This window comes from Ahaetulla prasina, chromosome 6, assembly GCF_028640845.1.
Source record: "Ahaetulla prasina isolate Xishuangbanna chromosome 6, ASM2864084v1, whole genome shotgun sequence".
Taxonomy (NCBI): Eukaryota; Metazoa; Chordata; class Lepidosauria; order Squamata; family Colubridae; genus Ahaetulla; species Ahaetulla prasina.
The window spans coordinates 54,796,793-54,824,610 of record NC_080544.1 but is presented as its reverse complement, the minus strand read 5'-3'; the positions used below and the strand labels follow the sequence as shown (position 1 = coordinate 54,824,610).

General features: G+C 37.5%; 1 protein-coding gene across 3 annotated transcripts in view; it reads left to right on the top strand.

The window, feature by feature from the left end:
* Positions 1–4,284: 4,284 nt before the first annotated feature.
* Positions 4,285–27,818, top strand: part of MXI1 (MAX interactor 1, dimerization protein) — a 75,248-nt gene continuing 51,714 nt past the window's right edge. The window contains exons 1-2 of one of the 3 annotated variants that reach the window (XM_058187171.1): positions 4,285–4,672; positions 16,185–16,317. In XM_058187171.1, coding sequence (XP_058043154.1) covers positions 4,438–4,672; positions 16,185–16,317 — 368 coding nt within the window. In that variant the 5' untranslated portion in view covers positions 4,285–4,437. Of the gene's footprint in view, positions 4,673–14,852; positions 15,547–16,184; positions 16,318–27,818 lie in introns of those variants that run through there. The other 2 variants (XM_058187170.1, XM_058187172.1) reach the window with 2 other exon arrangements.

Below are 27,818 nucleotides of genomic sequence, written 5' to 3'. Positions count from 1 at the left end.
TTAGGCATGAAACCAAGTGGATGACTTTGGACCAGTCACATTCTCTCAGCACTAGGAAGGAGGCAATGACAAGCCACTTCTGAAGAAAAAAAAACTTACCAAGAAAACTGCAGGAACTTGTTCAGGCGATTTCTGAGGATCATACATGATTGACTAGAAGAAGAAAAATCTGCCAATGGTGTACTCTGTGACACTTTGAAAATAGCTTTGGAGTTCTGTGATCTACTGCATCAGACATATTCATGAACGGAATGTACTGTACTTACAAGCTCTCCTGGAGTTATGACCATTCATTCACCGACCATTTGGAGTTACAATGGTGCTGCATGAGTGGTACTTACAATGCATCCTTAAAGTTCTGGTTGCCCCAGCACTTCTTCAAGCCATATGATTACAATTCAGGAACTTGAAAACTGACTTGCACTTATAATGGTTGGTAGCACCATTCCATGGTCATGTGATTGCCATTTGAAAACTTCCATGCCAGCTTCCAAGAAACAAAGACAATAGGGAAACCATCAGGGAAGGTCACAAGTTCCACCTGTAAATCATTCCCAGTTTCCTGCACATCCTCCTGCATTCCAGAGCACTTACCAGTACTCAGCTACTCTCACACAAGGGTGTGGTAGCCACCCTCTTTCCCCCAGAATACCTATCTGACACCTGGATGCAGCAACCATTTACCTACCTCCCAGTCTGTTTGAGATCCAGCTGCGACATGTGATTTCTTCCCGTCTTCCCCACTGACTTTGCTTGTGAGAAGCTGGCAGGAAATTCAATGAAATCCCTGCTTAACAACAGCAACAGGAACTGCCAGGATTGCTATTATTAAATGATGTAGTCACACATTGCAACCCCATTGCTTAATGATTGAAAATCTGGTTCCAACCACCATTGTTAAGTGAGGACAAGTTGTATTTGAAACCAAAATAATTCAAGTGTTTATATCCTGCAGCAGCCTGGAAGTTGTGAGCAGTTCTTTCCCCATTTAGAAGAATCCCTGCTTCATCATTAAGCTTTAAGTATTATAAGAGGAAAGGGCCTTAGATCTTATTTTATCTCCCACATAGACACTCTTGGGATATTTTGGCAAATAATCAAATGCACAGTGTAAAATAAAGACATGGACTGGAATATGTGCAAAAGTACATTTGTTTTCCTTTAGTATAAATTGGGGCAGGAGAAGGGCAATGATTTTTACTTCTTGTTTTAAGTTTCAAGATGAGTGTGAACCTTCTTCAAACCACATTTGAAGCATTAGGGAGTGGAAAACGCAGTATGGAAATGCCCTGATATTTTTCTTGATGATACTAAAGCAGAAGCAGTTGGTAGTCTTCTAATGTTGGCAATAGGCACCCCAACCCTTTTGGAAAATTGCATAAACCTAATATGGGAGGGGGAGGTTGTGAGTACTCAAAATGATTGCCAAAGAGGTCTTGCCTATTCACAAAATGGCAAAAATGTCTTCTTATAATAAATGTACTAACTTTTACTGTAACAGACTTTGGCTGCACTCATCAATGGCATAAAACATATTGAACATTTTAACTCTTTCTTTCCATCCAGTGGTTGTCCAGTTTTTTGCAGCCCTGATTCAATTATCTTAGGCTGTGTCCACTTAGAACCACAAAATTATGAGAAATAAAATCGGTGTTGCTCTTTGCCATCTTCTCTAATACTTCAAAATGCTCCACATTAAACAAACTTATCTTCATCTTTCTTTTTGGATAGTGTGACACATTTACAGAATAAAACCCCAAAATTAGCATGGTTATTGTCTTTCAAAGTATGCCAGCCCGAACGGAATCAAATGCATACCTGGAAAAAGTAACTGCCAAACATAGAGATATTTCCTTTTTCCTTGTATTTGGCCACTTTTCTATGCTTCATCAGATTCTTTGCAACTGTTGGTAGTCCTCAACTTATGACTATTCGTTTAAAAATGATTCAAAGGTGCAATAAGAAAAAGTGATTTATGACCTGTCCTTGCACTTATGACCATCACACCACCCTCATGATCACATGACCATGTGATTTGGGAACTTGGCAAACAGCTTGCATTTATGAGCTGCTAGTATTGTTAAAGTTAAACAATTGCCACCTGTGATCTGCCCATCCAATTCCAGCAAAACAAAGTCAATTGGGAAGGCTGGATTCACTTAATGACCATGTGATTTGCTTTACAATCACCCTAAAAGTGGTAGTCATATCTGATCCATTCACATGATTTGACTTACGACCACACTAACTTATGGCAGATAATTCTGATCTCAATTGTGGTTATAGGTTGAGGACAGTGGTGGGTTGCTACTGGTTTGCCCTGGTTCGGGCGAACTGGTAGCAGCGGCGGTGGGAGGCTCGGCCCACCCACCTGGACATCATCAAATACAATCTGCGCATGTGCAGAAACTTCTGCGCATGCACAGATATAGTGTATACACAAGCGAACAAGTAGCAAAGGTAAGTGAAACCCATCCCTGGCTGAGGAGTACCTGTATATTTCTGGATTAGATTTTATCACTTTAATAAACAAACAATAACACAATGCCAATTATATTCATTTGACTGTATGTTGTATTTATCACAGGCCTTTTTTCTTTTTCTGCCCATAAATGAATGGTCTCAAAATGAAGTTCATATCTATCAGATGCAAATCTCTCTTTCCCTAGGTTTAATTTTTAATGAAATATTTTCTTTTTTTCTCTGGCCTAATAAGGAAATATGGGGGAGGAAGCCAATCTTTTATTCACAAAATCAAGTCTGGAATAGCAGGCAACTAAAATGATTGTTTCCTTCCACATAAATATTAAAGCAGAGATGGGAACTCAGAGATTCTGTCAAGAAAGCCTTTAAGCAGCCCAGCCATCAGAACCAACTAAAAGAAAAGTTGGAAGTACTATTAAGTTTGGGTGTTTCTCAGGTGCTTCAATTTATAAGACCTAGTATTCATAGTATCATGCCATATATTAAAAAGTAGTCTAGATTCACATTTTGCATAAAATCATGCTTGTTTCTTTTTAGCTTTATTTGTGATCTAAGATATCATAGTTTAGAATTTAGTGCATTGTGTGACTCCAGCCCATTCAGCTTACTCAATAAACCATGGTTAAGTAAACTGTGCTTCAAACAATCCAATCAGTGGCACATGTCCTGTAATGAGACAACATTTGGCTAAAATTTCCAGGCAAAAATGAAAACAGAAAGACTTTTTTGAAGCTTGTCCACTGAACTTACATTCTACTTACCTCAAACATCAATACATTTTTCTGCACAAAAAAATACTTCTTTAAGGCAAAAGATACCAGGTATATTTTGCTTGGTGTAACTAAAATAGAGATTCAGCTAACATATCTAATTTGTACCGAGAAATAAGACCATTAAACAATAAGGGTTAGCACAACATAGATTTTTTTTAAAATGTGATTACAAACTAAAGGGCTTTCTTATTTCTACAGAAAAAGCCATTTTCCAAAACAATATTTCACAAACAATATTTCTTTTCCCTGAGTTTTCCAGGATTTTGGAGATTCCCAACCAATAAATGGCTGTGATCATGACTGTTCTGTTCCTCAGCCTCTTCCCTTTTCCGTCTCCAGCAGAAAAAGGTGGTGGTGGTGGAGGAGTATGCCTCTGCATAGTGTGGGATCCTGAGCCATGCTTTCATTCCAGGAGCTGTCCATTCTGTTTGACAGAAGACACTTTCCTCCTTATGAGGATGGGGGTTTATTGTCCAGCATGAGGTGCTGACAGGCAGGTGACATTCACAACAATAATTATAACACCTACATCAGATAAAAATAGGATTTTAAATACAGTGTTTATCTTTTTTTAAACAATGCAGATTGAGTTTAAGTGATTGTTCATTCAAAAATGTGGGCAATTTTTTAATGTAATCTAACTTGCCCATTTTTCAGCTTTTTCTCTTCCCATGGATTTTCTCAATTGTCAGCAAGATATATGGGCAGTTACAGTATTTTCTTCTTATCCATCATTCCCCTTCTGTTTACCCCATTGACTGATTTTGAAGCAAGCTGTAACCTCCTTTGCACAGGGAGCCATTTAGCTTTTTTCACATGATTCTGTATTTCTGAGATTCTATATTTCCGAATGCATGATGATCAACTGTAATTTTATGGGTTCATCTCAATTGGGCTTGCCTCTGCTTCCCTTGTTTCTTATGGTGTTGAAAGTGACGTACAGTATATTCTACCCTGACTATTGTACTGTAAGTAAACCAGACTCTTCCATTGCCACTTTAAAAAAATGTATACAGAAAAATGCTAGCATTAGGACCTGCGCGGAGTCTTTGAATCAAGAGGTCTCTTGATTCATTCAATCTCTCTTAGACATTCACACACATACACACAAACTGCAACAAGAGGAGGAAAGTCAGCCAAAAGGGCTTTAAACATTTCAAACTTTCCATTTGCAGAAGCAATGGGGAAACGTGGCAGGCCAAGGAAAGAACTGAGATGTGAAGGTGATGCTGGGGAAGCTGTTCTAGAGCAGCAGCAACTGCCAGTGATAGATAATACGTCCAGGTGCCCCTTCAGTGACATTTTCAACACCAGCAGTGAGGACTCCATGGAGAAGATCAACACTTTCCTACAGAATGTGCAGATTTTGCTGGAAGCAGCCAGCTACCTGGAGCAAATCGAGAAAGAAAACAAAAGTAAGTGGAGTTTTGATTTTCATTGGCTCCTTCTGCTGCTTCTTTACACGCAAACATGTATTAAAAGCTAGGCATGTACAACAACAACAACAGAAAATAAAGAAAAATGTTTATGAAGATGCAACAAGACAGACTATAGAGCTGAACCTGCAGATGACTGTTTCAATCTTTTAACCCTGTCCTAGGTCCAGTGGAATTTATGTGCGTGGCACGGGATTTCATTAGAAAATATTCTTAGTTTGTTTTTGTTCGGTTTTCTTAAAAGCAAAACAAAAATATAACCACCACCACATTAGTTGTAAAGTGATCCAGAACAACGCTGATATGTTAGAAGTACATTTCGATTTATGGATATGTGTGTTTGTGTGTTTGTGAAGTGTCATGTCCCCATAAAAGGCTCTTAATGTGTCAAAAGCGGGGGTGGGGGGGGGTGTCGAAAACTGACCAAACTAGGGGATGGGGGAGGGGAGACCACGCAAAGCAAACTTTATGATCCTCTGGGTAGACAAACAGAAAACACTTTCAGGTTTTTTAGAAGGAATGGCAGGGGGAAAAAAGGCTTGTTTTTCATTTTCAACTCTCGCTTCCTTCTCCTCCCCCCCTCCCTGCAAATCCAAGAGATCGTGATTCTCTCCTCCTTAAAGAAAACCTCGCCGAGTATTCTGTGAAAAGAACAAAAGGGGAAATAAAAATACACACGCACATCCCCCCCCCTTGTGGAAAAGGGTTTCCCCAACACCCCTCCCCCTCCTTGCTAATGTTGCCGTCAGCGAAAAAGAATAATCCATACAGAAACGCTCGTTTGCAGCGTCTTTTGAGCAGCCTCCTGGATAGAACAATAAACAAGCCAGGAACAATTTTTAACCAGCAGGGCTGGCGTTTCATCTAGTAGTTTAGCAACAGCGAAGGTCAGGGGGAAGAAAAATAAAGAAAGCGTTGCATCGCGTCAACCCCTGCAGTGGGAAGGGGGGGAGGGAGAAAGGGGAGAATCTAACTCTCCTTTGGCTTTTAGTTTATTATTTGTATGTGTCAACCTCCCCCCCCACGCGCGATGCTTTGCCTTACAAATGGGCCGTACAAATATGGAATATGGAATATGGGTCCCCCCCCACGCCCGTCCTCCTGTCACCCCTCTCCGGAGTGTAAATTTCCATTGCAGTTCAAGTAGCTTAGCCTTTTGTTGACCGCCCTCTTTCTTTCTCCCCTTGCTCTTCCCCATCTTTTTCACGAATAAGTGGAGATGTGGGCATTGTTTCCGGGAGGACGGAGTAGTCGGTGCGAAGACTTCACAAAGCCTTTTCTTCCCCCCCACCTTCCAGTTTTGCAATGGCTAACACGCTCGCCTGTCATCAATGGGAGTATTATTGTTTTTAAACAGCGCCCTTTGGGCTTTCTGGTCAATCCGGTTCTTGCCGCGGCACCCTGGCTTTTTTTTTTTTTTTTTTTAGGATTGAGGTGCAAGGGCCTTTTGGCTTCCACGCAACGCGATGGCTCAAGGAAGAGACCGGCTGCCAAGTTAATGGAGGTATCCGTCCTCTTCCCCCCTCCCCGCTCTTGGGAAGTCACGTAGGCAAAGAGCGAAGTAGCCAGGTAGCCAAGCGAAAGGAGGCGGGGAGGCGGCGTCGAGTAGTCCTCTAGCTGCAACTCGGCCAAAGTGGGACTATAATCAGTTTATACCGGCCATCTCGTTTTCTCAGAACCGGAGATGGTGCGGATAGAACTAGGTCAAGCTTGGCCTCCGTTGTTTTCCCCGCTCCCCGAAGCCAGACGTGCACAAAAGCATCCCTCTTCCCCACCCCCACCAAAGAGAGCTCAGTCGGGTCTTTAGGCGTTTTCCCTTTTTTTCCCTGACTTCGCCACAAGCTGTCCCGTTTTTGCTGCTGCAGAAAACAAAGAGAAAGAGAGGAAAAACAAACGTGCGTGCGGCGTTCGCGAGCCCCCCACCTCCAACCCAAGTCAAAAGCCACAAAAAACTACAGCTCCTTGCCTACTTTCGGTAGGAAACTGCCCCCCCCCCCCGATAATTTGAACACGGGTTGCGGGGCGGACGAGAGGTGAACTCGGTTGTAAATGTTTCCAAGAACGTGCGTTTTTTGTTACTTCAGGTGTTTTTTTGTTTTTTTTTAAATCGGAATATTACAAGACACGGGTTTCCTCTGTAGCCACCTCATGGATTTGAATTCACCCTGTGTCCCCTCCAGAAATAATTCTATGCTTTAGAAATCCGAGATCCTGATGAACACCAATGTCATCTCGGATCTGTTAAGTTTTTGGATGCTCTCCAGGTCGTTTGAATAAAACGGGAACGAGGTGGCGGCCTCGTCTTGGTTTCAGCAATAAACATCTCGGTGGAAAACACAACTCTGTCGGGCTGCAAACGTGTGTATTTCTATTACCGAATCCCCACTCCCCATCGAGGAACGAGACTCGGCGAGATTTTGCACATTTTAAAAATCGGCAGGCTGATTGGGTTCACATCTGTGGGTTTCAGAGTTGCGGTGACTTAGGTTTGGGAGCAACCCACGCGTTTGAATTTTCCGTAAAACTTTTTTTTTCCTCCGTGGGAGCGGCCAGGGCAAGTCTTTAAAAAAAACGTAAACAAGGCATGCACATTTAACAGCCTCTCGAAATCCCAACCCCCATATCCTTCTTAAAGTTTCACTGAGGCAAAAACAAACGGCGCTGCCTCGGCTGCACTCTGATCCGCCTGGCTAGCTTACAGTATAATCAGTCTCGGCTCCTCCTCCTTCTTAGAACCACATGGTTTCCACATGGAGACAAACTCCTCTCTTTCCATTGGCTCTACTCTAACCCGGGGGGCGTGGTTATTTCAAGAGATTCCGCCAATGAGGCGCTCTCCTATCCCCATGATGTCACGCGTTGCTGAGCCTGAAGATCAATGGGAGGAGTCTGGAACGGAGCGGAGTGTCCTTGTTGGGAGTTGTGGTTAGATGATGTCATAGTTTCAGGCTTAAAGCGACAATGCTCTGCTTTGCGCTCACAGCGTTTTCAAGTTGAAGATTCACAATAACAATAAGGGCCTGAACGGGTGCCACAAATTCCGATCCTTTCTTGCTTGGCCAGCGATATTGGCAGTGGCAGATTCGTACGAGATTGCAAAACAAGGGATTAAGCGTCTTTCATTTAGCTTGTATCGGCGAAGTTGTTCCTAAAATATTTGCCCCCGATGCATATACAGGGAGAGACATTTGTGTTTTGTTAAGGAGTATGTTATTTGTTTGAAAGGCGTAGGGTGTTATTTTCACTTCTGTATTTACTTTTCCTTAAGCGAGATTTATATCCTTCAAGTTAAACTATCAGAAACGAATATGGCTCTCTAAAAGTTTCCAGGCTGTTTTCACTCTTAGAGCACGCTTTGCTTTTAATTTAGTGCAATGTCAAAGGCTTATGAGTCCAGGCCATTATTGTAACTGCTGGTATGGAAAGGACAAGCTAACTTGCAGTCGCCTCTTGTTTACCAGTTGCCCATTTAGTATCGGTTTTTTTCTATACCAGAAAAACAGAGTCGACCTGGAGTTTAAGGGAAACCTGCAACTCTTAAATTGCTTATTTTTGCTTTAGTGTAAATTGGATTACCTGGCATGTAAATGTTTGTTGGGTATTACATCTCCGTGAACAGCAAAACCTTTCATTGTACTAGAAAGTTGAGCAAAATTCTGTGCAAAAGGGCAAGAGGGGGGAAAATAGCAATATAAATAACTATTATTCTGCTACTTGCTTTCAAGCACCTAACGCTTATAAACCCAAAATGTAACAATTACAGGCATAATCACAGCTTCATAAATCCATTTGATAATTGGTTTAATATTAAACATTTGTGCTGATTAAATTTCACATTGTAGGCCATCACTTTTTTCTTGTATGTGTGTTTTAAATAAAGTAATTTTATTTGCAGCATAGTTCTATTTAGTATAACTTTAGTTTTAGTGTAAAAGTTATGTTTGTATATCCAAAGGGAAAGGTGAAAGAGGTTTCTATATTCAGCAAAGAAAAAAAGCTGTACTGGCTAGAGTAAAAATCAGAAAAATGTCTCTGGGTTCATTACAGAACAATTTACTGATGCAAAAAATGTTTTGTTACATAGGATCTATGCAAGAATAATTATTTTCTCCAGACTTCACTAATCAATATGCTCAAAGCTATCTATAAAAGCTTTTAGTTGTTCATTTGGGAGGTTATAAAGAAAATCATAACATGATTTTTAAGTATGTGACACAAGCTACTGCAACTGTGTACGTGATGCACCAGGGCTACACTTCAAATTTTGGGACATCCACAGTTGATTAAGAGAGGTGATTTTTAGGAGTTGAATTTCCAGTTGCTCTGGAGGGCAGCAGATTGGGAAAGACTGATTGCAAATAATGCAGAAAATGACTTCACAAACTTTATATTACACTACAGGCCTAAAATTGCCTAGTCTTATTATTAACATTAATACCGCAATTGGCTTTCCATACCATTGACAATATGGCATTTTTTTCTGATGTATACTGATAAATTCATTACAAGAAAGTATTTTATATATTAAAGTATGCATGTGTGTAATGAAACAGCATAATGCATTACTGTTAAATTTTGTACTCCAGTCCTGCATTTACAGTGAATTGTAAAATATCAAAACTTTAAAACGTGGTTTTATAAGTTCTACTCGGCTCTTCCATTAAAATATATAAATGAAAAGTATTCGAGTTCTGCTTGATTTTTCAAACTGGCATGATAAGGTAACACCTACAAGTTTTACAATAAATGTTAAACTCTGGTGATTTTTTTATATCATTGTCAAAATCTCACTTTGTAGCTGGAGGCATCTGTAGCTGTGAAATTGAATGACTTTTTTAAAAAAAAGTTCTTTTAGAAGTCTGAGTAAAAAGAAGAACTAAGAAAAAAACACAGGGTAGTAATTAGGTGACAATAGAAAATGAATGCCCCACAAAAACAGAAGGAATGAAACAGCAAATCCACATTAAATTTCTGTTATGGAAATGCTTTCCATTAATAACTACAAATGAGCAAAACTCAAAACAACTGTGAAATTAATCATCCTTTTAACAAATGCTTAAAAATGAGAAAAACTGTTGTATAAAAACTTCATTATCAATATGGTGTAATGCTTTTGAATTTAAGACAGTGTGTTCAGAGTGTGTAGGTATCCACAAAGCAATTTGTCTTCAATTCTTTCAAATCCTTCCCCAGGATTATGTTGCAGCTGTCTGACTGAAGCTGCAGTGGTAGGAAATAGCCTCAAAATCCTGGGGGAAAACATACTGATTTTTCTGTGGGGTTCTGTGTGAGAATTCATGCACGCTGTGAAACGTTTTTTGTCTTAGAACATGAAATGTTGCATAGCCATATACACTTCATGTAGAAATCTGCCACAAGAATATAAAGTTTTAACATCCTTCTCTTTGAAAGCATGACCGGTGAAATGGCCCTGAGGAAAGAACTGCAAAGGATTGTTATGAAGAGTGCTCAGCTACTGGCAGGGATGTCCACAAGGGTCAACATGGCAGCTATTGCCAAATGATCCAAACTCTGCCCTTTTTTTACATGTATCCAGTGGATACACGAAAAAGGGGATGATTCAGTTGTTCAGTCCAGATTGCCACCATTTTGATGCTGTTTATCTTCCCTCCTGATTTCTTGGAAATTGACATCAAATCTATTATGAGCTTCATGACTTTTATTTTTATGATGATATCATATGGACTCAACTTTTTGAGGGCTGTTTTAATGTTACAGGGCTGTTTTAATGTTACTCACTTTGCAGTCATCAAATTCTTTCTAGGCCACTAGCAATTTTTATACAGCTTAGAGGTTTGTACAAAGAATGGCATTGTTTATCTTCAAGTAGAAGCATTTCACTAATAAAGAGATTGTCCAGAAGGTATAGCAAAATAATTTGTGGCTTCAATTACAGTGCTAGCCATGAAGGGTAATCTTACTTGCTTTTTTCATATGCCACTGCTATAGAGAATTTACTATTTACACAGACAATAATAACAATTTATTCAGAATAAAAGAGATGCTCTTGCTTGTAAACCTTTGAATTTTAGCATCTGGATAACTAGGAAGGAAACTTCTTATCCTCAATGCAGGAAAAGAATTAACCTGTAGTTAATGTACTTTATTGCTTATATATGCTTTGATATTGTTGAAATAAAATAGAAGATTATAGTTTAAGTTCTTTCTTCACAATCACCTTTTCTTAATTCATAGGCTAAAATCTTGCAGTTTCTGTTAAAGTTGATTGTAGTGTAACCTAAAAGCAAAGTAACTGGATGATAATAGTAATTATTTGTTTATTTATTTACTTAGTTATTTAGGAGACAGCTGACAGGAGCAAATTATTAAGCTACTGGAAATCGTATGTTATTCTTGAATTGCATCTGGTATGGAATAAACATGATGCTTGCAAGGGTGTGATCCATTCTTTGAACTATTTTGAAGAATAAAATAGTATTCCTTAGGGAATAAAATAGTTGATTAGGTCATACATGGTCCTATCTGTGGTAATCATTCGCAGCAAGTACATTATTATTATTTCTTCCTCTATAATCCTGATAGCCTGCCAAGTAATATTGTTGGATATAACTGAGAAACAAAAATGTGGATGAAGTAATCAAAGGGAAAATACTAGTTAAAATGATATTTGATTAGTAATTATTACTGAATTTGGAAGTGAAATATGGTTTACTCATGCTAACTTGTAAGAATATCAGTAGAGTTAATGCTCTTTGTGCTGCCGCTAACAATATCTTTGGAAGATCTCTTAAAGAACTTTTCCAAAATTTCTTCCCAGACTTTTAATATGGTTTCTCCAAAAAGTTATGAAACATAACAAGCTACAGCTGTATAAACAAAGGAATTAATATAGGCTAACCACTAGATTGTGAAGTAGCAAGTTGGATAACACTAGGTGACACTAATGAGTTTTCTGTCCTCTTTGCTGCCATCTAGGAGTTGTATAGCTGTTTGTAGTCCAGATTTGATAATCTCAGTAATCTCACTCACTCAGTTAGCTTTACTATTAAATTGATACAGATAGGATTTCAATATAAATAAACCTACTGACTTACTACCATATATTATTGTTGTGTCAGATTGAATATAACCACTGAATATAGTTTCCCAGAATTGTAGGGACTGAGGAGTGGTGAGGTTTTTGAGATTGGGTGTTGGATTGTCATTGATAATCATGAGCTCTAATAGCAATAGCACTTAGACTTATATACCGCTTCCTAGTGCTTTTACAGCCCTCTCTAAGCAGTTTACAGAGTCAGCATATTACCCCCAATAATCTGGGTCCTCATTTTACCCACCTCGGAAGGATGGAAGGCTGATTCAACCTTGAGCCAGTGAGATTCGATCTGCTGAACTGCAGCTAGCAGTCAGCTGAAGTAGCCTGCAGTATTGCACTCTAACCACTGTGCCACCTCTGCTCTCTACAGGAAATAAAGTGATATTTCATGTAGAATGACCTTCCCCGGGTGAATAGCCTTCTAGCTCTATCACACCACAATTCTTATTCTCTCCAATCAATATCTATCATATGCTGCCTATCAGGTTAGATCCATATAATCTGAACCCATATCTTTTGCATGAAATTCCCACGGGAATATTTATTCTTATAATATGAGATACTGAAGTGCAGGCAGGCAAAAAAAAATCTTAAGACTTCTGTCACTACATTAAATAAGAATTATTCAGGAAAATTAATTAAGAGATATATATCATGTGATCTAATCAGTTTTGGAAGTATGATAACAATAAACCACAATAATTATTTTAGAGTAATGTCATTCTATTTCACAAACCTTTTATGATTTATAGGGAATATTCCTTTATGTATTTCTATGAAATGCTAGAACCAAATGATCTACCACCTCATGATGAAACTTGCGTATGCAAAAATCTTTAAACCACTAAGTAATATGACTTAATTTGGCTTCTATTGACTTGATGCATAAGGTGCTTCCAGACAGAGCTACTAGCACTATCAATCAAAAGCTACCATGTAACTAAATAAAAAAAACTAAATACAGTACTGCACTTTGGAAAGAAAAACAATGGAGAAGTTGATGGGAAAAGACAGATTAAGTGGAGTGTGCCTCGGGATCCTTTTTACAAGTCAGTGAATAAGGCTGAATGATTATGTAAAAGCTCCATCTAGAACAAGCATTATTGAACCTCGTAAAAATAATGTTCAAATTTACTAATACTGTGTAAAAATAATCACATTTTGTTTACTTAGGATTCTGTCTTAATGATGATTGTGGAAATAGATCTACTGCCTTGGAGTAGTTTTCACTTCTGGTGACTTACAAGTGCCCGCTACTATTTTGGAAGTGGTTACCATTGCCCTTTTCCAAGGGCTGAGACAAAGTGACGACCAAGTTACCCAGCTGACTTCATGTCTAATGCAGGACTGGAAGTCATAATTTTATGGTTTCTAGCCTCGTACTTTAACCATTAACCCTCTTACATATAACTCTCTGTTTACGACTCTGTAATCCCCTAATTTGGGGTAGTTGGGACAACTGGATGGAGCTGAGTATTTACTGGCCCAGGCATCCGGCCAGTAAACGGTTTTATATATAAACTTTGAAAATTAGTAAGAAGTGCTTTGGATTTCAGGCAAATGCTACATATTACCTCTGCTAAAGTACTCCAGGTTTTTTTCTACCTTTGAGACAAACCTGAAAAAGGACCACTCTTTTAAGGATTATATTAGTTTTAATGAATGGATTGCTTTAATCAGTAACCCCTTTTAAAGGCTCTTATGGAAATCTGAAAACAGTCAGATTGCTCTCATAGAAAGGAACTGCTGTGTTGCACATCTGCAAGTCTGAAGCGCTTCTGAGTTATTTTCATATGTGCTTAATATGGATGTGTGTTTACTTATTTATTTCAGGAATAAAAATTATGTTGCTTTACAATGATTCTTGTTGAAACAATATATGATGCAGTTTTCTTGCTAAGGATAAAACTGAATATAGGGGACTCTGTTTATTTGGTATCTGAAAAATACTTTCTGTATTCAATTATAAAAATATTACAAACTGTTCAATTCAGTTTTTCATTCTGACCAGTTGGCACATCATCTTCTTCCAACTTTTTACATTTCTGTGTTTCAATTAAAATTCAATTTCTCTATACAGAGGGATTCTATTTTTTTCCTAGTTTAAAGTATGATTCTATTAGTGATTTGAAGAATATTTGTATATTATTTGTTTTTAAGATCAGAAACTATGCTTACTGGTTTTCCTGAAAACCTAAGTTTGCTACTATTTTGTTAGGTTTATAATTACACTAATCACATCAGAGGACCTGTTCGCTCCTTACTCAAGGATTATTATTATTTTGAGAAAAGAGATTCCATAGGATGAATCTCATAGGACTCAGAACAGAAATAATTATTTATGCTATCTGTAACCGTAATAAACATTGATTTGAAGTAACTGTTATTTCACATTAAAACTAATATCCAATATGTACTTTTAATTACGTTTGATGGAATTTAAGTTTCAAGCAAAAATATTTTCAGTTGAAGGCTTACTTTAATTTCTAAAAGATGATTTGATTATAAATTGTATTTTAAGTTTCTTGAAATAATTGCAGATATAAAACAAAACAGGCATGTAGAATAGATTGTTTAATTGATGGATTTATTATGGCTATTATAGCAATTAAAATGCACTTTTGTGGTACCTTTGTGACTTGATGACTTAAACTGCGCAAATGGAGCAACCCATCGTTATCTGTGGAACTTCTTCCTAGTAGTTTATGCAATTAACGGTTTGAGGCTTAACAAATCCCCAAACTGATTATTTAGAGGGGAAGGCGCAAGACAAGCTGCCCATTAATCCTGGAATTCTGTTTACTAGACCAACCTTCATGGCCGCTCTTTTCTGTAAACAAGGAAGGGATTTCCCCATCTTATCTCCATGCCCGTAACCATACCGAGGGGAGGGCTATATAAGCTTTCTTCGGTCCGGGCAACATGCGCAACGTGGAAAAATGAAGCTTCCCATAATGCAAACGTGCACACGCGCCGCACTTGCAGGGAGGGGAAGCTGAGAACTACATTTCCCAAATGGCATTGGGTCTGAAAGTCTCATGTGCGTCCCCACCCCCTCCATGATTTCTAAGCGGAGGTAAACAAACTGTGAAAGAGGCAGGGACGTACAGTATCTGCTGCAGAAGGCGGAGAAAGCGATAGATCTTTGGGGGACAGGTCTTGCACGATGGATGCAGGGGCAGCATCGAGATAGAAGAGGCGAAAAGTGTGGGGCCACGAAGGAAAGGGGCAATAGGGGGCAGAATGCAGGAGTAGATTAAGAAGAGGTTAGAGGACAGATTAAATGTTTGGGGCGCTGAGAAAAGGGTATGAAGCTGGATCGGGCGCAGTGCTAGAGATTTAAAGGAGAAGACGACGAATAGCCAAGACCAAAGGGGGAGACAGTCGGGATTCGGAGTTGTGGGAAGGGTCTCTGTTACTGCCTAAAGGTAAAGGAAAGAGATCTTTCTTAAGTAGGATGTGGCCATGAGTCAGGGTAACTGCTGCAGTAGTTGTTCAGTTCTTTTTTACGCCTCACTGATTAATTTCGAAGAAGCAGGACAAGAGGCATCCTTTCTCCAAGTTACTCGTTTCCTACCTGGTTCTTTTTCTCTCTTGGGAAAATCAGAGAACTAAGGTCTATTTCACCCATAGTGCCGGGGCAAGGCAGCAAAGTCCTTCTTCACAGTTGTTTGGAGAAAAGTCTCATCCATCTCAAGGGCTATGGAGCGGGTAGAGATGATCAACATCCAGCGCCTTTTGGAGGCAGCCGAATACCTGGATCGCAGAGACCGAGGTAACACCTTTTGAGGAAGGGGCAGAAATTGAGGTGGCCCTTCCTCCTGGGAATAAGTGCAACTTAATTTGTTTTGAAAGAAGCAGTTGCTTAGGGAGAGGGGGAAAAGTGGGGCCAAAGTGATTCACGTGCAATAGATGGAGAATTGTGAGCAGGGTGTCAGAATGTCTTTCAATGTGCTCTGGATTTGATCAAGACGTTTTGATACAGATATTAAAGTTGTCTTGGAACATACACTGGAGAGCCAGTTTGGGATTGTGATTAATGTCATTAGTATGTACAAAGTGGAAGACTGTAACTTCTAGTGCTGTCTTAGGCAATGAAATCAGTTTGCTGACTTTGGGCCATTCACTCTTTCTCAGCCTTAGGAAGAAGGCAATGGGAAACCACTTCTGAAAAAGAGAGAAAACTGCATGCAGTCACCAGGACTGACTCAAAGGGATTTGGACTCTAAGCTAATCAGCCTTATCTGAACAGGTGCATTGCCTGTGGTTTTTTATGTCTGAGTGTTCTCACATTTGTTTAAAGCTGAGAGTGCTGCCTGAGAAGTCATTCAGGGCTCGGCTAGTGTTGTCTTTGGAAAATACTGTTTCTTACTCACTCTTCTTTCTGTTTCCATTTGATCATAATTTATGCAGAGTGTGAACATGGGTATGCCTCAGCCTTCCCTTCCATGACAAGTCTTGGGCTGCAGGACCCAAAGCCACTGCAGAGACTGAGCCGGTCAAGAAAGCATAGCAGCGGAGGCAACAGCACAGGCACCACAAACAGGTAACAGTCTGAAAAGGACTTAAAAAGGGGAAATTGTTACAATATATAGGCACAGATATTTCATGCATCCATCAGGGAGAATAGATTATATTTTATTTGGCACTTTTGCTGGAGTTCCTCTTTATTCATAATCTTGCTTCCCCAGCCCTTGATGATCTGCAAGTTTGTGGCTTTTAATTGAAGAATTGACCAATGTGGTATTGTGTTAGCTGCCTCTTTAAATCTTGCAGAACCAGCTTGTTAGCTGAGTACGTAATGCCTTGTTCCTGCAGGTTCCCCACGCTCATTTTATGTAACTTGCATCATCATCGAAAGCTTTCCCAAGTAGCTGATTTTACTCCACAGAGACTAATATTAATCTGGGGGGAAATCCTTTGCATTTTTATTCTGAAATGTATCCCACTGTATTCAGTGGAGGTATGGGGATTCCACACCCCTCTGCCCAGGTATGTATGTTAAGTCTGTAGTTTAAATATTTTCACTTAGAGAGCAAAAACAGACTTGGAGTTTTAGATCAAGTCATATTTGCTTGAACACTATGTTATTGGATAATGTATTATTTTTGTGCAGACTTTTTCATTTTTGGTAAAATGCAATTTATAATCTGATGGATTATGAAACCTCACACTGAATAGTATATTATTCTGATAATAGAACCTGCTTTTCTGTCCCTCGTGTGGTGTGTTCTATGTATATAATAATATCAAGCTAACAAACCAATTTATGGAAAGTGTGAGCAAAGCAATTACAATATAATAGAGTTGTATTCCAGGGGATAAATATATTTTGTAGATTTGCAGACTGCTTTATGCCAAAGGCTCACTTACTAGATTATAGCATATATAAAATATATAGCATATATATTTTCCAAAGATATAACCTTTCTAGTGCTCTCTGTTGGTGATATATTAGACATTTTAATCAAATATAACTCTACCTTCTGAACAAAAGGCACTTGTTTACTTATTTAAATATGTGATTTGGAGAATTTACTAAAAATCATTGTTGCAGAAACACAATAACATTAAAACTAAATGATGCCTTCAAAATTAGTCCTTTCTAATACTGCAGTGCATACTTATAATATCTGTAGTGATGACATTTCAGCTGCATCCTATGTCAAATGAAACAAAACAAAAAGTCACACAGCTTCATGTACAGGTAGTCCTCAACTTACAACAGTTCATTTAGTGACTGTTCAAAGTTACAACGACCCTGAAAAAAGTGACTTATGGTTGTTTTTCACACTTATGACGTTTGTAGCATCCGTGTAGTCACATGATCAAAATTCAGACACTTAACAACTGGTTCATACTTATGACCTTTGCTGTGTCCCAAGGTCACGTGATCCCCTTTTGCGACCTTCTGATAAGCAAAATCAATGGGGAAGCCAGGTTCACTTAACAATCATTTTCCTTGCAGGAATTCACCTAACAACAGTGACAAGTAAGGTCATTGTTGGGACAAGGTCCACTTAACAAATGTCTTGCTTAACAACATAAATTTTGGGCTCCATCGTGTCAAGGACTACTATACTTCCACAGATAGGAATTCTGCCTTAGGTGTTGCTAATTAAGGAAAAAGGACCTCAAGGAATTTTCCCCTTTAATAATATGGGTATGGGAAAATGTAAGAATATGCAAAATAAAGATTTCCCTTGTTTTTACTCTTTTCCTTTTTTGTGTGCATATCTTACAGTGACTGTTTTAACAATAAACAAGTATTGTAAATAAACAAATGAGGATAGAAGAAGCAAAATTTGAAGTGCCAACCATAAATTCCATAAATCAATGTAATTAATTTTTATTTATTTATTAAAACATTTTTATACTGGCTAATTCACCAAGCTCAGGATAGTGTGCAAAAGCAAAATATCATTAAAACATATATCAAATATGTGACCCCAAAGTACATACAGAAATGTGTAATGCATATAACAATAATAATGGCACCCAAGTCACCACTCATCAAACTTCCTACCTTGTGAGATGTAATGAGGGAGGACCAAATGTAGCCCAGGAGCTAGATTGTTTTAAAATCATTAGGGCTATTATACAGAAAGTCACCTTTCTGTTCCACAGCATGTGTACTGTACCTTCCTTGCAGAAGTTTAAGGAGTCCCTAACATAACAAGCTGAATCATCTGGGAAAAGATGGACCCCAATATAATTCAGAGCCATTATGTAAAAGGTTTTACAGGTAAAAAGCAGCATTTGGAAGTCTATCGATAACCAATGTAGCCATCAAAAGTTGGTGTTAGGTTGTAGTGAATCTCATTTGCCACTAGCTTGCTTACTGTATTCGGCTGTTAATTTCTGAGTTGTCTTCAAAAGCCACCTCATCTAGAGTATACTGCATAGTCATTCCATGTGGTCATACTAGCATGGGTTACTTCCATCAGAGCTTCCTGATCTCTTTTACAGCCAAAGTTAAAACTGGTGCATTAGTCTAGGCTGAGTGAAGGTTTAAATAAATACTCCTATTAATAGTATAGTATAACTGCTACATTATTTATTTTGTATACATTTATGTATATAAATAGTATTCATTCTTTAGCCAAAAAGTCTCACATGGGAATTTATGAGGATTAGTATTACATATGTAACAGTTCTGATATTTAAATGTTTTAAAAGCAAGAGACAAGGAAGCATATATAGGGCAAACAAAAGAAAAACTGGGGCTCTGTTCTCAAAAATTGTTATTCTTGTAACAATCACCCAGGAAAAATATTTCAGGTAACTGGGTAGAATTGCTATCCTTGGCACAACTTTGGTTGGTATCTTAGCAGGAAATAAACCTTTACAGAGCTCATTTATAATAGGATGTGTGTTCCTGCCATTCATGATGACAGATGGAAGTCTGTTCTTTCAATATATTTTTCCACTGTCTGGTCTGCTGGTGCTAAGTTTGATGGTGAGACAAATATGTGGTCTGTACAATTTGGTTTGCAAAATATATGCTTCAAATAATTTGATACATAATTGCATTAAGATTTGACTAAATTTAGAATAAAACTAATGGATCCCAGTGGTAACAGCTAAATTCTGGGACCAGCGGCACTGACCCATATTTATTTTTTATTTCATTTTTAAAAAATATTTATCCCTAACAGCAGCAACTTTTAGTTACATATAAATAATACACTATTATAACAAATAGAAGCAAACAATAAAATAATCAGTTAAAAGCGTCAACAACTAAAATAGTGGTGATAAACTTATTAACGTACCAGAAAACAGAACCAAGAAAAATTCAGAACTTCATTTAGATAAGACAAGAATACATTTTATCATTTCTGTTGAATCTTTTTTTGTTGACAGGGAAGACAAGAACAAATGGTGAAATAAACTATTTGTGGTTTTGGAATTAACAGCTATAGTTGTCTTAGTTGCTCTTTTGCTGTTTGACTCTTGTTTACTATGGCAACATGAGTTGAGAAGAAATAAAAAAATTTTCTCAGAAATTTTTCCCCTATCATAATTTGCACATTGCTGAGGGCACTTGAAAATTTCTTACTATTCTTATTTTAACTTTTTTATCCTAAATCACTTCAAGTAGTTTCCACTAGCTAGGCTCTGATACTAAAACTGAACACAGTATACATAGGAACCAGTTTTTGAAGTGATATAAAATAGGCAAAGTGGCATAAAAAAATCTTTTTAGCCTTGTAGCGTAAAGCACCGTAATCTCCTTTTCTTGCTCAATTTTTAATTGCTTCAGTTGGATTTATATGGGAGTAAAGGCTGGTAAATTGCAATCTCAGTAGTTCTTCCATTGACAAAGAATTGTTGCATCGCAGGAAATAAAAACAAAACAAAACTCCACATGTATGCAAACTGATGCTTTTTCCAATGTGTAATCAGGGTTAATGAAATTTAAATGGGCTGTTGTGTAATCCAACAATCTAACTGGGTTCAGAAAAGGACACAACAAATTGAGGATAAGAACACTGATAGCTATTAGTAGAAACAGGAGGTACAACCTCATGCCCAGCTTATATACAAAAAATGGAAGCATGCAACTCAGAGTGAATTGCTTTCTGCAAATCTGGGATAGTTGTAAAATTCCATCCAAGCATCTCAATTGTAAAGTGCTAAATCAATGTAGCATTATAATATTTGAGGTAATAATTTTGACTAATCGTGTGTCTTGTTTTAACTTTTGCCAATAATTTCTAGTGGTTGAGTCCATAGATGTTTTTCAAGAATGGCAAAAAAGACTGGGAAAGAAGAATAAAAGTGTGTGTGTGTGTGTGTGTGTGTGTGTGTGTGTGTCTATGTCTTAATTCTTACTGTGACTGTTTCTGATATTCAAAGCAGCTTAAAGTTTAATAGTTTATGCATTTCTTATTTGTCTTTCAAAATCATAGTCTTAAAGCAAACTACAATATAAAATTGTAACATCATTCAGAAATTTAACTATATCTTAAAATGTATAATATTTAAAAACAAACTAATAAAAATAAGATCATAGAATCTATTCAATTAAAAACTAAAGACAATAAATAAGTATATATTAAAGTAAGCCCAGTTTTAACTAACTGCATGTCTCTTGGAAGGGAATTTCTTAGACTAGTGATAATTTCAAACACAGGTCCCTCTCTGATATCCCTCTAAATGGTGAGCCATTTACTAAGATCCTTTAGTAACTAAAGGATTAGTTTACTCCTTAGTTGGTCTGGGAGAGGTAGAGATAGTTGGTCTGTGGAGGAGGAAACAGAAGCAGAAAAGGAAGAGCTTCTGATGATATAGAAGGAGGTAGAAACACTAAAGGCAAAGAGCCATTAATGACAAAAAAGGTTTCCTACGTTTTAGTAGGGGGAGACAAAGGCAAGTTCTTTCATTACTCTTTTCCTCGCAGCAAAAGGGGTCAAAATTACTCTGTTTTTGCTGCTAATGGCACCAAATATTGGAGTGATTTTCTCTTCTTTGTGGTGGTGGGGATGCATGCTTATGGCTCTCACTTCTGCCTGGAAAAAAAGGGTCAAAACTGCTGTGTTTGGTTGCCATTAGTGTAAGTAGAGCAATTTTGAGTATCGGAGTTATTTGTAAAATCCAGATATGCCCAGAAATCTGAGAAATGCCCTGGATTTCAATGTAAACATCAGCTTCAAATTCCAGATTGCTTTGCTTTGTAATTTGGGAAGGGGACAACTTCTCCTTTATTACCCAGCGAGACTATGACACTTTTTGCCAGCCCATAACTAGCAAATATTTTTAAAAGAACAGAGGTAGAAATGATACTTATTGTGTTAAATATACTTATGCAGATGTAACTTTTTAAAGTACAGCATCTGAGTCCTGTTGACTGATTTCATTCCTTACTTGGACATAAGATCTATTGAAATCAGAAAAAAATAATTGTAAGTAGGCTTATATAAAACTGGAATGTTAGAAACTGATGTCCTTTGCAAAAATAGATAGAATATATTAAATGTAGATCCAACAAACAACATATTAAGAGAGGCATTGAGACAGTAAATGGCTCTACTACAGAAGGCAGACTCAAAATATGACTGCACCCAAGATTATACCAGAGACATTACTGTATATGCATATCAGAATATGGAAAGACTAGTATAAATATGAATGACAAAGCTTGCTGAGGAATAAGATTGACTGCATAATTTCAAAGACAAGTTCTATCAACACGGAGGGAGGAACATTATTACACTGACAAATATAATCTGCCAATGAGACTATTCTATTTCCTTATTCTACTTTTCCAAATAATATCCAAAAATTGGTGTAGTAGATATTTTGTTGTTGTTGCTCATAGTGAAGATTTCTATGTCTGATATTTGTAAATTCCATTTGTTTCCAGGCATATAAAATAGGTATTTGCTATCAAGCTTAATAAATAACACTAGGCCAAAATGTCAGGGGAAGGCATTATTTCATGAAATGTACTTTCCTCTGGATAACTTCTTGATGTTTCTGGTTGCTGTAAATAAATAAATAAATAAATTCCATTGAAAACATAGTACGCGTGATTAATAACTGGGTACATTCCTCTTTCCATTAATTTCTTAAACTAACGGAAGGGAGATAGGGAGAGAAGGAGGGAAAGGATTTTATTTCCCCCTTGTGATGTTGTTATAAAGACAAGCCCTGCCATTGGCCTGATCCTTGATTTTTGGTAAGAACTACACAGTGAAGTATATTTTTAAAATTAAAAATATCCAATTGAAGCAAAAGAATCAATGGCCGAAAATTAGGCATAGAATGATAGTGAGTAGAACTTACACAAATATATTTCCTTCCTCTGAAAAGAGTTACTTGCATATCTGAAATAGAACTTAATGGAAATTTTGGTGGCGCCATAGGTACAAAATTTCTATTTCCTTTTGTTGGAAAGAAACTAGAGACACTTGGCATATAAATTTAATATATTATTATGGTTTGTTGCACAGTCAACCAGATATTTAGACTGTAGTTGGTATTTTTATCCACCTACTGAGTCCTTCTCAAGAACCTAGGATATGCGGATGTTGTTAAGTATCGACATAGAATGTAAGCTTTTTCAAGTTAAATTAGCTTTTGCAATTCATGGTGATTTTGTCCAGTGTTGGTCCAGATGTTGTTGTTGTTCTTAATAATCATGAAGTGTTTAAGAATCCAGACCAACTCAGAAATACATTTGTGATGATGAGTGTTTCTTAATCTTTGTTCTGTGGAATTCAGTGTTCCAGAAAGTTTAGAAGTGCTCTATAAATTGGTCTAAGAGAAGATTTGCTCTGGGGTTTAGATCCATTTAGTGAGCCAAGAAATATCCTATCTGTGAAAGAAGAGGAAGTGTAGCTTTGGCATTCACAATAGCAACGCATATGTTCACTTTATGATTTTCTTTAATAAGTTTCATTCTGGATATTGATGAAATGTGCCATTGAATTCAAAGTCATACATCTAAGTAGTATAATCAGTGTCTTGTATCTAAGAGAAAATAAAAACCATTATTGATGTGTATGTTTTGTTTCAATAATTACTTTTTCTTCATAAAAGAAGAGCATAGCTGTTTCTGTAAACCTGTTTAAAGATTTTAAAGATGTTTAAAGTTTTAGCACTTGATTTTTGGTAACACTTTGATTTCATCAAGTTCTTGAAACATGTTGAGAACTCTTTGCTTAGCCTGGTGCTAGTAAAAAAACAAAAGCAAACTCCAGAGATTATATAAATAGCTGTTTGGCTGAATTTTCCTGCAATAAACAGACAATATGTCCTTTCTACTTACCACTTCTAGGTATAAATCAGAGAAATCTTTTTAGCAATTGCTAAGATTGCAAATATATTTTGTATTTTTTCAAACATTTATCCATGCATCTAAAATTTATCCATGCATCTAAAAATGAAAATATGGATGACTACCTGGAGATACTTGTGGATATCTTTGCAGCTGTGGTCAATATTTGATGCAGTCCTTTCTTGCTCAGGATGCCATTTGTTCATTTCAAGTGTATTATTCTATATCATACCACAAAGATAGTTATTGGTTTTAAATTTTAAACAGCCCTCTGATGTCAGGTGTAGTGTAAGCTACAGATAATTCTGTTCAGGATTGTCCCTGAATATAAAAATGTACACTGACCCTAATTGTTTCTGCTGATTTAGATCTATGCTAAATTAAGGGAGTTATCAGCTTTTAAAATCTGGATTTACACAGTTTGCAACCCACAAACTATACAGATAATGTCTGGTGTGTACAGATATTAGGGAAATTCCATTCTGAGCCCTAAATGTGCCAAATTCAAACTACTTTTTTCTATTTCAATTTTTATTCAAGATACCTATGGCACAGAGCATGTAATAGGCAGTATTTTTCATAGAACTAGTCTGCTTGAGCTACTAACTTCTGCATATTTTTCTTTCTGTTGGCCAAAAAAATAGGAGTGGTATATATTTTAGAGTATATATATACATATATATACATACATACACACATATATATATATATAATATATGTAGGTCTTTGGTTATATATATAGGCTCCTTTTGCTTGTTTTCTAATCCAAGTACTTAAACCATCTTTAAGTGCTCAAATTCTGGTTGTTGTATAACCAAACAGAATGGATATTTTGGTTGGGCAGTAAAAATTAGTTGACCTTCCTGTTATTTCAATGCCGAGAGTTTAGTGACTGCTTTTAATCCAGGGAGCTTTGGAAAACATTCAGTGTTGCTAATTTGCAGAAGATAATTTGATGTATAATCCACCCTTGGGGGTGGGTAAAACAGATGCAGTCACGTGGTATAGAAAACAAGGAACCCATCTAACATCATGTTAGCGTTTATCCAAAAATTAGGTGACTAGTTTTCAGTCCCAACAATCTTACAGCTCTGTTGGAAAAGTAGAAAATTGAAGAAGGAATACCTTGTTTAAATAAGTGCCAGGTATAAGCAAGAAAGACTGGTTATGATGCAGTCTGTTGCAATGGCCTCCATTGGAGGTTGGATAATTGCAGATAGCATAGCTTTTTTGAACATCTGTAGGCAACCTGATAATTCCTATCAGGGTACTCATATGAGACCAACTGCAGTATCCACCCTTTGTTATCACAAATAGACTGCTTCTGACTCTTAGAATGTGAATGCTAACCTATATTGCTAGGTTTCAAGGACAGAAGTAGTAAGATAGCTTGGTTGACATTTTCTGTGTACTTTTTTCATGGAAACTATCTATAATTGCTAAAGTATTGATGGGTCTTCTTGTATAGTGCTGATATAGCCAAGTACTATATCCTCTCCTATATAGAAAGTATACTATACTAGATCATATAAAAGGTATATTATAACAGATCATTAAAGCTGAGAAACCTAATTTGTAATGAGATAGGGAACCTTGTTATACTGAAGGAAAATCCAGAAATAAGGTATGAGGAGCAGAGCTCTGTTGAACCTAGAAGGCTTTTATATAAGCCTCAACTGGTGAGGCATAAAGCCATGTACTGAATTCTAAATTATTTGCTGCCATCCCTCATAGTCAAACCTTTCCATTTTATACATATAGCTCACATAGAACAAGTCAAAGCCGTACGGGTTTGGAAGCCGTACGGGTCTGGATGGGGAGAAACAGGCACAAGCTCAATCCCTCCAAGACAGAGTGGCTGTGGATGCCGGCATCCCGGTACAGTCAGCTGAGTCCACGGCTGACTGTTGGGGGCGAGTCATTGGCCCCGATGGAGAGGGTGCGCAACTTGGGTGTCCTCCTGGATGAACGGCTGTCTTTTGAAGATCATTTGATGGCCGTCTCCAGGAGAGCTTTCCACCAGGTTCGCCTGGTGCGCCAGTTGCGCCCCTTTCTAAACCGGGATGCCTTATGCACGGTCACTCATGCCTTCTTGACGTCTTGTCTGGATTACTGCAATGCTCTCTACATGGGGCTCCCCTTGAGGGGCATCCGGAGGCTTCAGTTAGTCCAGAATGCGGCTGCGCGGGTGATAGAGGGAGCCCCTCGTGGCTCCCGTGTGACACCTATCCTGCGCAGACTGCACTGGCTACCTGTGGCCTTCCGGGTGCGCTTCAAGGTTTTGGTAACAATCTTTAAAGCGCTCCATGGCATAGGGCCGGGCTATTTACGGGACCGCCTACTGCTACCGAATACCTCTCACTGACCCGTGCGCTCTCACAGAGAGGGACTCCTCAGGGTGCCGTCAGCTAGGCAGTGCCGTCTGGCGACACCCAGGGGAAGGGCCTTCTCTGTGGGGGCTCCCACCCTCTGGAACGAACTCCCTCCAGGACTTCGTCAACTTCCGGACCTCCGAACCTTCCGTCGCGAGCTTAAAACACACTTATTCATCTGCGCAGGACTGGATTAGATTTTAAATTTACTGGTTTTAAATGGGTTTTATTATTTATATAGTTTTTAATAATTCGGCTATGTAGAATAAGTTTTTTAATTGTTATTTTAGTCTGTATTTATATGTACTTTTTACTTGCCTGTGAACCGCCCTGAGTCCCTAGGGAGATAGGGTGTATATAAATGTGAAAAATAAATAAATAAATAAATAAATAAATAAGTATGTTTACATGTCTTAGACCTTCAATCCCTCTTTCCCATGCTCTGTTTCAGTGTATTTTACTCAAAGCTTTAAAAATGTCACCATTGGCAAAGTGTATCTATTAGCAATATTTTAATATCCTCATATTCAGAACTGTAACTGTCTATATCAGTAATGAAAATGAGATACAATACACAAGCTCAAAGTTTTCTTTCAAGCACTAGATCAGATGTGTAACATATCTGCTATTTGAGTCTTTACTTAATGTTGAGATACTTGAAAGTATTCTTTGTCTTTTTTTTATGAGTGTCTTATAAATAATATCTTAACTTGGGTTTGCCTTCTGTTCCCGACAAGAAGGTCTCAGTAAGTGTACTTTAAAAATCTAAGTCCTCTATGCTATTGTGCTATAGAGATAAACTAGAAATTATTGGAAGTGCATTTGAATATAAATATGTTCCTGACATATTAGTAGAAGGATTTTTAACCACTAAAGATGTGGAATTTACAAAATTCTTATTCTACCCAAAGCTTTCTCCTGTAGGTCCTTTTTTCTTATTTGAAGAGGTTCTTATAGTGAAGCTGCTTGGAAGTAAACAGCTGAAACAGTAACCCTCTTGCACATTTTAAACAATAAAGAAAGGCATTCAAATCTCCCCAACTCCAATTTTTAGCTTAATATCGGTTTTACCAGATCATCTGGGAAAGTTAAGTGAATTTCAGCATTACTTTCTGAGCTTCTGTAGGGCTTAACTTTGATATTCATGAACCTGTGTTTCTAAAGGTCATTTTTCCATCCCTAGAAACAACATATTTTATTTAAATAAGAAAACTGGGTTAAATATATGTATTATTTACAATGACTTGCTTGTGCTGAGAATCATAATGTTGCTTAATATTTCAATAATTTGTTGTTAAGAGATAGATAAGCTGGCACAACTATTCAAGAAATCCTAATAACTCTAGGACCAACTGACTGATGTACTGCAGTCAGTCTATAGGGATATATTATACATATTATTTTGTATTTTATTTGTACCTGGTATTACACCTGCATAATGCTTCAGGATTTAGAATTCCAAACTTTCTCTTCTCTTTAATGCCATTACTTTACTGACTCTAGTATGATGGTAGGACAGAATTCTTCTGTAACATTATTCCACATGTGCCAAGAATAAAACTTTATTTACCATTCGGAATGCTAAATATGGGAAGAGAGGAAAAGTTAAATTAATATCTTTTTAATATCTTTGACAAATATTTTTCTTTCAACTAACTGATGTGGAAAAATATTAAGCCACTTGCCACTTTTGAAAGAGAAACCTTGGCAGAAGGAATATTGCCCACCATTAAGCAAAATTCCCTGTATTTTCAAAGCAAAACTAAACATATTTCCCTCCATTGAAAGGTAGTTTTTAGTGCATAGTTGAATGAGTGTAACACTCTCAGTACTTTGAATATCATGATTCATAAAAATGACAAAGTGTTAGTATGCTTGTGGGAACTCTGA